Raw genomic sequence first — 14,217 nt, forward strand, 5'->3', positions numbered from 1 at the left:
CTGATAGGCTAAGGCCTCCTCTCCCTTCGAGGAGGAGGTTTTCGGAGCACATTCCACCTCGTTGCTCCAATGCGGTTTGATGGATACACGTATGGCGAATTTCGATGAAATTAAACACATGCAGGTTTCTTCACGATGTTTTCCTTCACCGCCGAGCACGAAATGAATTACATATAAGTACAAATTAAGCACATGAAAATTCAGTGGTGCCTGCCTGGGTTTGAACATCGATCATCGGTTAAGATGCACGCGTACCGAGCCACTGGGCCATTTTGGGTCAAAAAAAAGAATTAATTAAATATCATCTTAATCCAATCACGACTTCTATATTTTTTAGGTTACTAGAATATACCTCATTGACACCAAAAGTATAATGTCAACAATGTTAATAAGCGAAATATCTCTATTGACGAGCAATCTCGTCTAAACTAGGCGGGCTACCTAACCTATCCAGAGTTCGCCTAAGTCTCTTGCAGTGACACACTTAGCGACTACTTAATTATTTTACACCAGGCGCATGTGAAAATATAATAGTACATCAATACGGTTGCTTAAATCTCAATTTCTTTACTTGTTATTAGCTAGACAATTAAAATAGGGACGTAGCTTAAAATAATAAAATGTAGTTTTATATAAAAACGTTTCGTTTTATTTTTAAATAACGTTATTGGCGGAACATATTATGTAATACTATTACAAAATATATGGTCTCGGTCTCGATCAGTGCATTATGATCACCGTGAACATGCTAAACTGTAACGCTGTGCAGAACTGACAAAATCAAACTTCGAAACTTAACAAAATCAGTTCTGACAATGACATTAACGCAAACGCATAAAATCATTACATCAATAGGAGTTCGAGTAAATTTTGTATACGCGTACATGCGAATAAAATATATTTAATGTAGATATTTCAAAATTTTAACAAAAACATTGATAAAGTCAGATATTTTATTGAATAAGATGTTCAAAATTAACATTTTGATACTGATTATATTATAAAAGCCCTCGTCTGAGACACTGGACTGAAGACGTCTGGGAAAGCCGATCGATTTCGAAAGGTACTTAAATCATAAACACAAAGTAACTTTGATAATACTTTGACGTTTAATTTTTTTGTCGAAACATCTCCCGTCCGTTAGTCGTAAGCGGTATTTTCAGTGTACGAAACGATTTTAATTTTACCAATTGTAATTGGGACCCTTTCCTGTGAATCGTCATAATATATATTACTTTCAGTAATAAATTAATCTAATATCTTAACAATCAATTTGAAGATACATAAACAGCCTGTAAATTTCCCACTGCTGGGCTAAGGCCTCCTCTCCCTTTGAGGAGAAGGTATGGAGCATATTCCACCACGCTGCTCCAATGCGGGTTGGTGGAATACACATGTGGCAAAATTTCGTTGAAATTAGACACATGCAAGTTTCCTCACGATGTTTTCCTTCACCGCCGAGCACGAGATGAATTATAAACACAAATTAAGGACATGAAAATTCAGTGGTGCCTGCCTGGGTTTGAACCCGAAATCATCGGTTAAGATGCACGCGTTCTAACCACTGGGCCATCTCAGCTCAGATATTTTTTATTTATCGGCTATTTTATTGATCGGCATTTCAAGATAGTAACGGTCTATGTTGATTGGAATGGCCCCGTAGTATGGAGTCATATATGTAATAATCTTTATAAATAAATGAAAGTCTATCTAACAAAAGAAGTATTATTCAATTTTCGATAAAGTATCATGTCCGGACAATATAGGGGCAGCGGATTTATATAATAATTCACGCTACGCTGAACTATGCATACTTCAGCCGCCATGGTTCGAACTTTAATTAGTCTGATAGTAAATTGTATCATAATTAACCTGTACAGAGGCCAGACAAACGCTTAATAAATACGATGTACGTTGCGAATCTACTCATGAAAATTGAAATCATATTCATGATACCAATTTACCAAAATATTTATCGACGAATCGTTCAGACTACTGTTATTAAATACTTGTGTACTTACGTATGGTAACAGCTCGTTCGGTGCCATCCCCGAGACGATGATGAGATATCTAATGATGACCTTGAGATTGTTGGACCAGCAAGCGCATAGCGTCGACCACAACTCTTCGATTTCCTTCGGGTGATTATCCGAGAACTGTTGAAGGACATATATATTAAATATAAATTTATTTAAAAGCAGATCATTAAATAAAATACAATAAAATAAATGATGTATGACGTGTTCTTTCACACTAGTTCGTTTAATTTGGAGATACTCAAGCTAGTATAGTTAGGTATATCCGGATTTATTTATATAGATTTTTTAGTGAATTGAAATAATACTTGATGGTTAAATCTTACAACCCGCCCGACCAAAAACTTTACCTAAAATAAATTAGATTTCATAGAAAACAAAAAGTAACCAAGCAATATTTGTTTGCGCATCGTATAATATGTTGTTTATAATAATGAGGTTTCCTATTTAAGGCGAGTGTATATCTGTACTAATATTATAAATACGAAAGTAACTCTGTCTGCCTGTCTGTCTATTACGCTTTTACGGCTCAATCAATTTGATGATTTTTTTTACGAAGTAAGTTTGAACCCCAAGGAAGGAAATGGGCTACTTTTTATACCTAATGCCTACGACCTCGGGTACTTTCAAATGTGTAGATACGGTTCCACTGAAATGGTTGGAATGTTATGTTTTGATACTTGTAAGAAATCTGTTACGAAGTTTAATGAAAGATCCTTAGGTAAAAACGCAGCTCTTTATATGGTATTTCATAGACCTTATCAATGTAAAATTATAAAAATGGAAGGACTTTTTGCGACAAAGAAGGTTGTTATTATTTTTGTTTTATATGCATATTGATGATGACTTATGTAGTAACAGCAACTGTTTGCGTACTGATCTTTTCTTAACATTAGCTTCCATTAATTGTAAAAACTCGGTAATAAATACACTAAACAAAATAACAGCGTACATAAAAAAACTAACAAACGAAACGCTTACATTCCATGAGTAATAATGTACCACAGAAACTGTAGACGCGCTCATATTGATTAAAAATATCTCGTACCTAACCATCGAGCGAATGATATGTTTATTTAAAGGGTTTGTTCGCCGGAAGGGTTGTAATAAAATTTCCTGTTTTAGCGAACGTACAGGGGCAAACTGTGACGTAGTTGCTACGTAATGATGCTGTCAAATACAGTGTTGACCCAGGTCGGTAACTGGCAAACATCAGACGGCTGCTCTATGTTCCGCTTGTTGCGAGTGACGAGATTTCAAACCAGTTCGATATAAGAAATATTTATTATTGACCAAGCTAATGTTATGTACTAAATTACATTTAACGTTCATTATTTAATGTCATTTACTTTCATCGTAAATTCATCTGTAATTCAGTTTAAAGTAATATTTATTCTTTTTCTATTTTAATAAATGAAGATATAATTAAATTATACGTCAGAAGTAAAATTAACTACATTATGTCTCTGAAAGTTGGGGTAAATACAAAACAGTCTACTAACTAACGGATTCCCCGGGATAAATTTTAAGTGACTGAAATAAAACAATACCCAAAAAAATGTTCTTAAAATGAGTTGTACTCAATAATTTTGAATGATATGGAACTTCGATAATGTACTCGATTATATGAATCCGGACACTATTAAGACGAGTGCGAGCTAGTTTGCGTAAGTCTTGGGTGAGCGATTGTACAAACATGGGCGTGTGATGAAGCCATAACCATACGAGTACGTCCACCCAACCCCATTATGCGTACAAATATTTCGGTACTGAATACAGTATTAGGTGTTTCAACGACTAATGAACTTAATCTATGGACTGTTACAAAATACGTCATATCAAATATGACTGGACACTAATATTTGATGTAACGTATTTCGTAGTTTTGCAGTCACAGCCGTATCGCCGACTTGGTAAATTAATGAAGTACTTATAATTACGAGGCGAGTAATGATCTGAATATACATATGTTTGTACATATTAATATATACTCGAATAATTGGTACATGGTAAATAGCGTGATCGCTTTTTAATATTGAATACAAACCCTTTAAAATTGTTCAAATATTAACCACGTTGGTCTTTTAAAAAAAAAAACATGTTTCATCGATGATTTTGTAAGTATTGAAAATGTTTAAGCTTCGGAATGAAAGAGTATTTAAGTAAATAATCATTTTTCATCCATCGTTTGACGTCAATATCGAAGAATGTTTTCTTCAAATGGCATATTAAAAGTCGTATAGAACGTAAGATTCATCTGACAGGTATTTTTAATCAAGACGAACGAACCAACGGCTTCATATGTGTCACCTTGAAATTATAAATACCATTAGATTAAAATCTATCTAACTAGAATGTTAGCTGCCACAAGATTGTGAACCGTAACATATAGCTAACAATATAAACCATTTTAAAATTACGGGTTCTTCGATAGCCATACTTGCTCGTGAGCATTGCAATTGTTTTGCTCTTACAGAAAACTTACACCGCAGTACATCACTTGTCTGTCATGGTAGCGGCCCCCGCCATACATTACGCGTCACGTGGACTGTTATATAATTTTTCGATTCTATGAAAAGGTTGATTGATCATTAAATAAAGTATGATAAATAAAATATACGTATGTCGAATAGCTCGAGTCTCTCTATCGAGCGTCAATAGAATAGAAAGGCGTGTACAGAAAGTAGGCGGATATATGTACAATTTCGTGAACGGCATTTCTTGCTCTGTGTACACGATGGTATGGGAGCGCACTCGTTTGAAATAAGCGACCATGAATGTGTGTACACTGTACATTCTCATGTAGAGGACACGCCTGAAACCGTATTCCGAATAATTGGCGACAGCATAACCGTATACGTCGGTTGATATTTACCGATTTAAGTAAACTGATCGTATTCCTTTTTCGTTCGTTTGAAGCGTCGGTTGCAGGCCAGTTATTAGTATTTTCTTTGAAGACTGAAAGGATGCTGCATTAAAACGGAATGAAGTTTTGCACACAAATTAATTATTGAACGTAGATAAACTAAGAAAGTAATAATCAAAATGTACCTCCTAAAGGTGTTAAATGGGGGATGATAGATTGTATGAAAATTCGTTATTTCTGACGTTAGAATTATGGGCACCGGTATTTAGGTTTCTGTTAATGAGCTAACGACAGTTGTTTAAGCTTTTTGGTAAAATTGGCGATGAATGTTTGTATAGAAGTTTGTCAGTTTTGATATTAACTAAACGCTGTAACAGTTGTTACCGGGTTTAAATTAAAAATCAATCATAACAGAGTAAAATTGTAATTGGACGAAAGTTTAGGAGGGAGTTCTTTATTTTTGAAGCGCATGGAGTGCACGCAACAAACTTTGATATTGGTGTTTAAATTTTCCGATGGGATATCCCATTAGGTATACGGCTAGGTTGCCATCATGCGGTACTTTACTGGCTACTAAAAAAATTATAGGCTGTTTCTTGAAGATTATTAAGACATATCATTTCGAAAAAACCACAGGTCTAAGTTGTTTTTTTGCTTTCCATATTGCGCTATTGTGGGATTCCAGTTATCGAGGTGGACTGGATTGAATTTAGAATTCTGATGTGACGTCCGATGGTGACATTCAGTGATGGGGATTAATTTAAGCAATTCCTAGGAATATTCTCCGTGAAAATTGCCTTCAAAGATGCAGAGTGATATATATGCCAATGGATCGACTCGGTCAAATAAGCTGATACTAGACAGCACCTCACGTGGGGCCGCGGGTCACGCCTATTGAGCCGATGTGAAGCACTACATACTTTTTGAGCAAACCGACCCTTTCCAATTGGGCGCAAAATTGAACAACAATTTTAAAGCGAGGAAAATAAAAGCATTTTTTTTAATTTGTCATGTACTATGCATGTCAATATTAAAAACATATTTATTATTAAAATAAATCCTTTACAAAATATATTCTTAATTGATCATAGAGTATTTCGTTGCTACTACAATCGCTGTGCAGTTATTTTCACCGCTATTTCGGAGTATTCGCGTAGTTTATTAATATAATATATTACTTTTTCTGCGTACTTCATTATTTCGTACACGAGATAAGGTTTCATCATCAAAATATTGTATTTAAATATTTAATACATACGTCGAGTAAAATTAATAATTATGTTTTAAAAAATACGTTACATCTTATACGGGCCTAAAAATATGTGATTAAATAAATTTAATGTATTAATTATTATTTGTTCGTTTCAATCGACTTTAGTTATTATTAGTTCAATCGACTTCGGATAAATCACGTTTAGGGCACGGGTCAAGGAGAATTTTTTTTTTTTTACAGAACTCTCAAGAGACCATACGCATCAACTGTTCATGTCACAGTTAACTGATTTTGTTAATGAGCTTTTTGTTTCAGGTTTAGCTGTATTTTTATTGCCGTGTTGACCTATAATTGACTTATAATTTTTTTTCAGTAGTTGAGCTTGAAACCGTCATAGATATATACAAATGTAGTAAGTAGTAGGTGCACCAAATAAAGGTAAAACAAATATCAAAACTCTTGGGTGCATAAACGCCAGCTAACGCATTATTTGAGTTCACGCGACTTAACATCTCGCATTCGATTAATTAATTCGCAAGCATTTTTATTGTTGTAGAATGTAACGGCATCGACGTCTAGTAAATGGTTTATGGTTAATTGAATTATCATGATGACGATGCCGATATTGCCATCTAGGTGGGATAACATTTTCTAAACTCCAACATACATTTATGAAATTCTGGGCTCGGGGCTGTATCACGACTGAAGATAGTACCTACGTTGTTAGGCGTAATATGTCGTTATAGACTTACCTTTACTGTGATGTAGAATAGGTTGTTGAGAACCATCTCCGTAGCTTCTACGGAGCCGAGCCCCTCGCGACGTCCTGTGCGTCCCGCCTCCGACACATAGTACTGAACAAAATATTTATTTATTTAATACATTTGTAACGGAAAACAAGACAGATTAAACCTAAATTTATGGAACTTTAAAAATATTTAATATTTTACTGCTATGTTCAGAGTAGTTTGTTGGTTTGAAGCACTTTAAATGCGTTGTTTTTTTTAGTATTTAAGTTTTTTAGTAGAAGGAAACCTACACGAACGACTTTAAATAAACGCAATTCCCAGTTTATTTGCCTCTGAAAGTTTTAAATAGTTTAAATAGTACTACATATTAGACATATGAATATTTAAAATCATCTAGATTTAAATTCTAACGCTGAAGAGTTTCTGTGGTTAAACGTGACTGAAACTCCTTTCACAAACTACGAACCTGATTTAAAAAAGTTCTATCTGCTTTAGCTTCAGTTCGTTTATTAGGGAAAGTCACAAGTAACTTCGTTGAGTGGGAGTTAAGCAGACGGGGTTGTACAAGCATAATATAAACAATAACATAAATCTACTGACAGTTCGGAAACAAGAAAATCTAAGCATTTGAAGAATTCGTGGAAGAAATTTATCGAAACTAGTTATAACTATAATATGTATATTTTAAAACAATTTCTTCATAATAAACTGAATTGAGGTGATCGTTTAGTTTACAACGTGTGTTATCAGACTAGAAAATCGTATATTTTTAAATACTTTCTTATTATTTCATTACATATGCAGTTGTCTTGCTTCGAATCTCTTACGATTCTATAACAACAAGTTGTTTGCAAAAACAAAATACGGAATAATATGGAAGAGATCGCCGATCCTAACAAGAGAATAGGCGATACAAAGGCGAGGTGCATTTGTGAAATCGAATTAAATAATTTCATCTTTTACATATGTATCTTTTATCGGTTTAGGTATTGCAGTCTTCGTTGAAAATTTACCTTTAAAGGAATATTATACATGTATTATTAAAATAATATTTATATACTGTTTTATAGATAAGTGTTTCGCCTGCTTTGTTAGTTCAATGGTAATACATATTAGAGGAAATATCGCTGCGGGGATATCTTTGAACGTCTGGCGTGCTTGTTTAGTTCATATAGTAAATGTTTTCAAAAGGTTTACCTGTATGTAGGACAGCGGGTTGGCGGGTGGCACGTTTGGGTCAACGAGCTCGATGTTCACGAGCCACGGTAACAAGTACTGAAGCAACAATTGTCGTACTTCTGTACGAGCGGTTTGGAAACGCGCTGTTATCTCTGCGGTTGTAAAAAATAATTCGTTAGCTGGAAATCGTTATATTTTACATTTTCTTACAATTTTTGTCATCGTTAGTATAATAAACAATACAAAAAAAAAATTATATCAATAATCGGCTTTTATTTTATTCTTGTATTTAAGAAATCATCACATACATCTAATCGAAATAAACATTTCGTAAAGTTGGGGCGACGAGACGAGACAGTTTTGCTTTTTTTGAAAATAGAATAGCTGACCAACAGCCATACTTCGATTGATGGAATATTCTGGGAATTATTGATGGACGGATTAAGGCTTTCTAAAAACCATATCAATAGAGGAGCCGTACGTGAAAGCCCGAGAGTGGTCTCGAACAATGTTAACGAAATCACCTACACAAAACTTTATTATTTTTTTAGTAACGTGATATTCTCATACATCTGACAGCGTACTATCAAAAGAGCTTTATCGATTTTAGAAATGTTCTCAAATTATAATTGAAAAATAAATAAGTAGATCGTTTAATATATAAGACGACTAATGTTTCAGATATTCGTTATTTCATTAATATAAAATTATTAAATGGCTTCTTGTATTTAAATTTCTATGATTGAATAACATTATGAAAATATATTTGATATTTTCGATTTAATATTATATATTGCCACAAGAGACTACAAAATCAAAATATACTTTATTCAAGTAGGCTAATCGTCATCAAGAAACTCAGTAGTTACTCTTTTTCAACATCTAAAAATACAGTCATTTTGGTTAAATAAAATTATATATGTATAATTTTGTTGTCAACAGTCAGCCTTACGTTATGTTGCCTCTATATCCGCAGAGTGCCTAATCCCTCCATTCGTCAAACCTATGGGTAAGTTTAAGCTAATTTACACGAGCACGCTTCAACATATGAAATAATCTTAATAAATTTATATTACCTATATTGACAAACAAATCTTATGGTTTATTTTCACGTGGCTTATGTGTATTTGCTCGATGATGTAGGAAAAAATCTACGGAAAACTTGCATGTGTCAGATGAAAAACTGCCAAATATATATTAGCCTAACGTATAAAAATAACTTGTCTTGCCATTTCTTGGTGGTGGGGTTTTCTGCAAATGGCGCATTGGTGATGTAAGGAATGGTTAATATTTCTCAAAGTTTTCACATACAATACCATACGATACCATAAATAAAAAACAATGTTTTTGGTAACGAACTAAAATAATACTATAGAAAGCTTTTATTTTGATTTTTGTGCACAATATTTCTATGTTCACAAATATAGAGTACCTATTTGTACATTCGAATGAATGTCCCAATATATCACGTCCTGACATATTCAAGGAAATACCGTTTTATTTCGTGACAATAATATAAAACAATACACAAATTAATTAAAAATATGCGACTCCAAAGAGTAACGATTTCCAAAGGCCCTGCCCGAAATTACAAACAATATCCAATTCCAATTTTATTATGATTAAAACACCATTCGCGTTCTGTATAAATTTATCATTATGATTTGGATTGCTTATACGCAATTGATTACATAACATAATGATATAAAACAAAATAACATCTTTTATTCGACTTCAATCCACAGCAGTTGGTTAGTAGTTGGACCTTGGAGTGATAGTACAGAAACCTGTACTAACACTCGACTTATTGCCTCCACTGAAAAGGGGTGGTTCATTTTAGAGATTTGTACAGTAATTATTTAGATTTTTTATTTGTTTATAATTGAGGCTTTAACGTATATAACTCTTATGTAGCATTAGTAGTATCACTATACATGTATACAAGAATTTCGTAAATATTCTCTATTTGTCTGTATTATGTATTTATCAAAAATATAAAACCATCGTAAATAATACACATCCTGAGAAAAAGTAACATTTTACAATAAACTTTTTAACAACGATGCAAGAGGATCTAGTAAATATCAAGGAATACTACTTATCTGTTTTATGCAGTGAAAACAATGATCGCCCTCCCTTGTTATACAGAAATATATCATATATATATGACTATGCCTTAACTACCTACTTAAATTGCCTGTCGACTTTTTTTATTTGACAGGAATAATAAGTTTATTAGGGAGTTTTCGTTTCGTATTTATCTTGTACTATATCTTATGCAGTGTCAGTATTATTGATTTTATGAGCCAGCACCGAGATTAGATACATGTTTTTCAATCGAATCATAAAATTTTAAAGAAAAACTGTTATTTTCAAGGTAAATGAAACATTTATAACTAAATATATTTGATTTTTTTTTTTAATTTCTATCTTTATAATAGAGTGATCATATGAGTATTAATAACGTCGTGTCTCTAGAGGCAATTCATACCGGATATACTTTAACCAATGTAAAAGTATCCGTAATTAAATTTCGATTCAGTTCTGATAAAAGGGCATTTGATTATGAACTTAATGGAGAACGTCGGAGTATTTAATAGGCAGACAAAATTGGTCTGCATGTTTTATTAACTACTGTCTATTTTAAAAACGATTCAACGTATTCAAATAGCAAAGAGTTTATTAATTCTGGACTTCTTTTTACAGCTCGTGTAGCGCACGGCAGTAAAGTTAAAGTCTATGTTCTAATTCCACTATAATAGCCATCAGTCTAATGAGGACCGCCATGATGGGATAAGCTTCTTGACGTGTGAGATCTTTGCTTAGTAGTTGCGGGATACGAGCTCGTTCCGTTCTATGATCTCTGTCAACACATTAAGTTTTAGTAATAACGTATAAATAACTCATTATATAGTTCAGAATAGAATATGATTATTTGCTTAAAATTTATTTGATTTTTTTAATATCTTTTATTGTTATTAAAGTAAAAAAATTAATAAACAATGTTTCGATCTTTTTGTTTTCTCGCCTTTCATTCGCAGTTTGGCAAAATGTTTGTTCGAAGAGACTTTTTCGAATACAATAGGCAAAAATAAAATAAAAGTAAATAAACGTCTCTAATTGAATCGGGAATAGATATATTTAGACAAAAAAGTTTCGTTTGAATCCGGTTTTGTGTTTCCGACTCTTGGATAAAAATGCTATCCAGTAGAAATATGTAACAAAACAATTTAATTTTTATGGAGTTCTATAAAAATACAATAATAGCCACTCACTGCAGCTCTATTGGCAGGAGTTGGTAAGTTTTATTAGCACATCTTTTTAACGGAACCAGTGTTACATTCAAATCAAATCAATTTTATTCAAGTAAACTTCACAATGAAGCGTTTTTGAATCGTCGATATTTAAATACTACCACCGTCTCGGAGAGCTGCCTCCAGCGAGAAGAAACGGCAAGAAACTGGCATAGTTGCTCTTTTCATTAATACACTTATTGCTCGTTAAGGCGGATAGGGAAACTATTAACATAATTATGAATAGAAATAAAAAAAAATATGTATCTATACCGAAATTGATATGTATTCAACAATGGAAGGGTATTTTTGGTATTTATATTGCAAAAAAGTAATGTTGAAAATGATTCGATACAAGGAGATTGATTTTTTTTGTCCTAGCATTGGGACAAAAAAAATCTATCTCTTATATATATTTATTATATATATATATTTGTTATGCAAATATTAATAGACACATTTGACTGAGAGATTGCACATCGAAGATACAATAATTAAACTAGCTATTTTGGCAGGTTCTACCCTAGAAACACATCCAGTGTGACCTAAAATGAAAATGTCATCCATTTCGGAATGCTAATTTCTCTATAAAAATCGTATGATACTCCGCATCGGTTTCAATCATACAGATATTTTGAGATCCCTCGAACCACTCCTAGAATATTAAATAAGTGATAAGGTTTTTGCAATATTACAAAAAATTTAATTTAAATATTCATCACAAAAGACGATCGATCGATATCGCACGTATTAAGTAATTTAAGCTCGATAATTACTGAGCTCGCACTGACCAAAATAATTTATTGTTATACAAAATATGTGCTGTGTTTAATATTTGACATAAACAGTGGGCTATATCTAAGTAAGTTATTTAGTTGGATTACGTCTGCTACTACCTCTAAAGAGCAATACATAGTTGTCAATGACTGGGAAATGTAATACCACCACGCTACGTTCGTTTGGGTTGGTGAATATATGCGGTAAAATATCATCATGAAAATTGAATTACGAGATATGCATCACGAACTATTCTTTAATCGTTGAGGCCACGGTGGCAAATCTCGAAGGTGAAGAATGCGACATATGCAGGACATGTTATAGTGCACAAATGTATGTGCAAACACAGGTGCATCTTCTATTCCCTCACTCTCATAAACCTATGGGACGGTAAGTTCCAGACGATCGAAAAGAGTAGAAGCACGTACATTTAACTTCCCGACTCTGGTGGTTACTGAAAAATTTTCGACCGAAAAATCTAATAATCGACCCGACCTGGAGTTTGAACCCAGAACCTAGGGATCTGCGGACTTATATCTAGCCACTAGACCAACGAGGCAGTTAGCTTGTATAACATACAAAATAAATTATAAGTTGAAATAACATACAAGCTCATACACAATTATTTTTTATAAAGATATAATTTTTTCATATTGATTATGTTACACAATAAAATAATGTTATATGTAAATAGATAATGTGTTACCTGAAAACATTGGCATGGTTAACTCCGGGTGTAGCTGAGAGAGCTGTCGTGACAGATACAGCTGCGAGCGACAGTAGGTCGTGCATAACAGTACGTCCAGCGTGCCTCGCCCTTTCTCCGACGCTAGGGGATCGAATAGATAATTAGTAACATTCGACAGTATTTACACACATTAACAGAGAACGCGAGGACGTTATTATACAATATCGAAAACACAAACTAAAAAAATAAATCTCGTAAACATTTCATGCAAAAGTGGATAGATTTCCATGAAGCTGCTCTAACATAATAAAAATATTCAAACGAAAAACTATAAAAAAAAATCTTTGCAAAATAATATTATATAATAAAATAAATGTATATATTATTCTTATTTGAAGTTATAAGTTTTATTTTAAGTTGTTATATAATACTTATTTTATTTTTTAAACCTACTTTATTTCAAACGAAACAATAGGAGTGAAAGGTAAGAGTTTTGGTGAGTTTATTGTAATAATAGATTTTTTAAGCTCTGATTTGTGTCAGAAAACTCTACGAGATCACATCAATCTTTTATGAAATAGTTATTGTTATTATATTTAGCAAACTTGATACATTAACGGCACATTATAGGGTTAAAGTAGAAGGAAAGAGTAGAAATCCGCTAAGAACGGATTTTAAAAAACTCCACCCCTAAGGGGGTAAAACGGGGTATGGAAGTTTGTATGAAAGTCCTATTTTTTTTTAAAGTAAGAGACTTTAAATTTAAAATGTGTGCTCTATAGATGATGTGGAGGAGTACTAATAATGTATCTTTAGAAATCAACCCCGTTTTGGGGTTAAAACAGGGGAAGATAGTTTGTATGAAAGTCCAATGTTATTGAAGTTAAAGTAATTATGGCAGAAGGATTTTAAATGATATTTATGTATAAGAATTATTGAAAACAACTACTTACTATTATATTATAAGGAGGAATGTCTTATTATAACAATAAAAAGTATTTTAGCATGGACCGTGCGGACCGAGTCGTACATACATAATATTATGAATAAAGATTTGTTTGTTTGTGATAGATGATTTTTGAATCTGTTGAACCGATTATCCAGCAATAACAACACCAGTTACAAACTGAAATAATTGCGGATAAATCCGTGTACACAGTTAGTTTTATTTAAATTAATAGAACAGAACAAAATACGCCAATATTATTAATAACTTTAAAGGTACATAATTAAAATTACGTACTCCTTTAAGTCATAGTAGTTTTTTGTCTTTTATAGTTTTAAACAAAAATATATACTTTGTATTTTCAAGCCCAAAAATGAAACGTTCAGTAAAAAATCACTGTAACCCCAGTTCTGGTGCTGTGTGCGTTAACAGCTTTCATTAAATTTCAATGTAATGGTTCGAAGGGATAC

General features: G+C 32.8%; 1 protein-coding gene across 1 annotated transcript in view; it reads right to left on the reverse strand.

Annotated features, from left to right (window-relative positions):
- The window catches only part of LOC113404142 (protein furry), a 118,414-nt gene that overhangs the window by 34,893 nt on the left and 69,304 nt on the right, over positions 1-14,217 (reverse strand). Inside the window, exons 26-29 of the mRNA XM_026644925.2 lie at positions 12,820-12,942; positions 8,062-8,195; positions 6,868-6,969; positions 2,022-2,156 (exon numbers count right to left, since the gene is read on the reverse strand). Coding sequence (XP_026500710.2) covers positions 2,022-2,156; positions 6,868-6,969; positions 8,062-8,195; positions 12,820-12,942 — 494 coding nt within the window. The remainder of the gene's footprint in view (positions 1-2,021; positions 2,157-6,867; positions 6,970-8,061; positions 8,196-12,819; positions 12,943-14,217) is intronic.

Source organism: Vanessa tameamea, chromosome Z (genome assembly GCF_037043105.1).
Source record: "Vanessa tameamea isolate UH-Manoa-2023 chromosome Z, ilVanTame1 primary haplotype, whole genome shotgun sequence".
In the NCBI taxonomy this organism is placed as follows: domain Eukaryota; kingdom Metazoa; phylum Arthropoda; class Insecta; order Lepidoptera; family Nymphalidae; genus Vanessa; species Vanessa tameamea.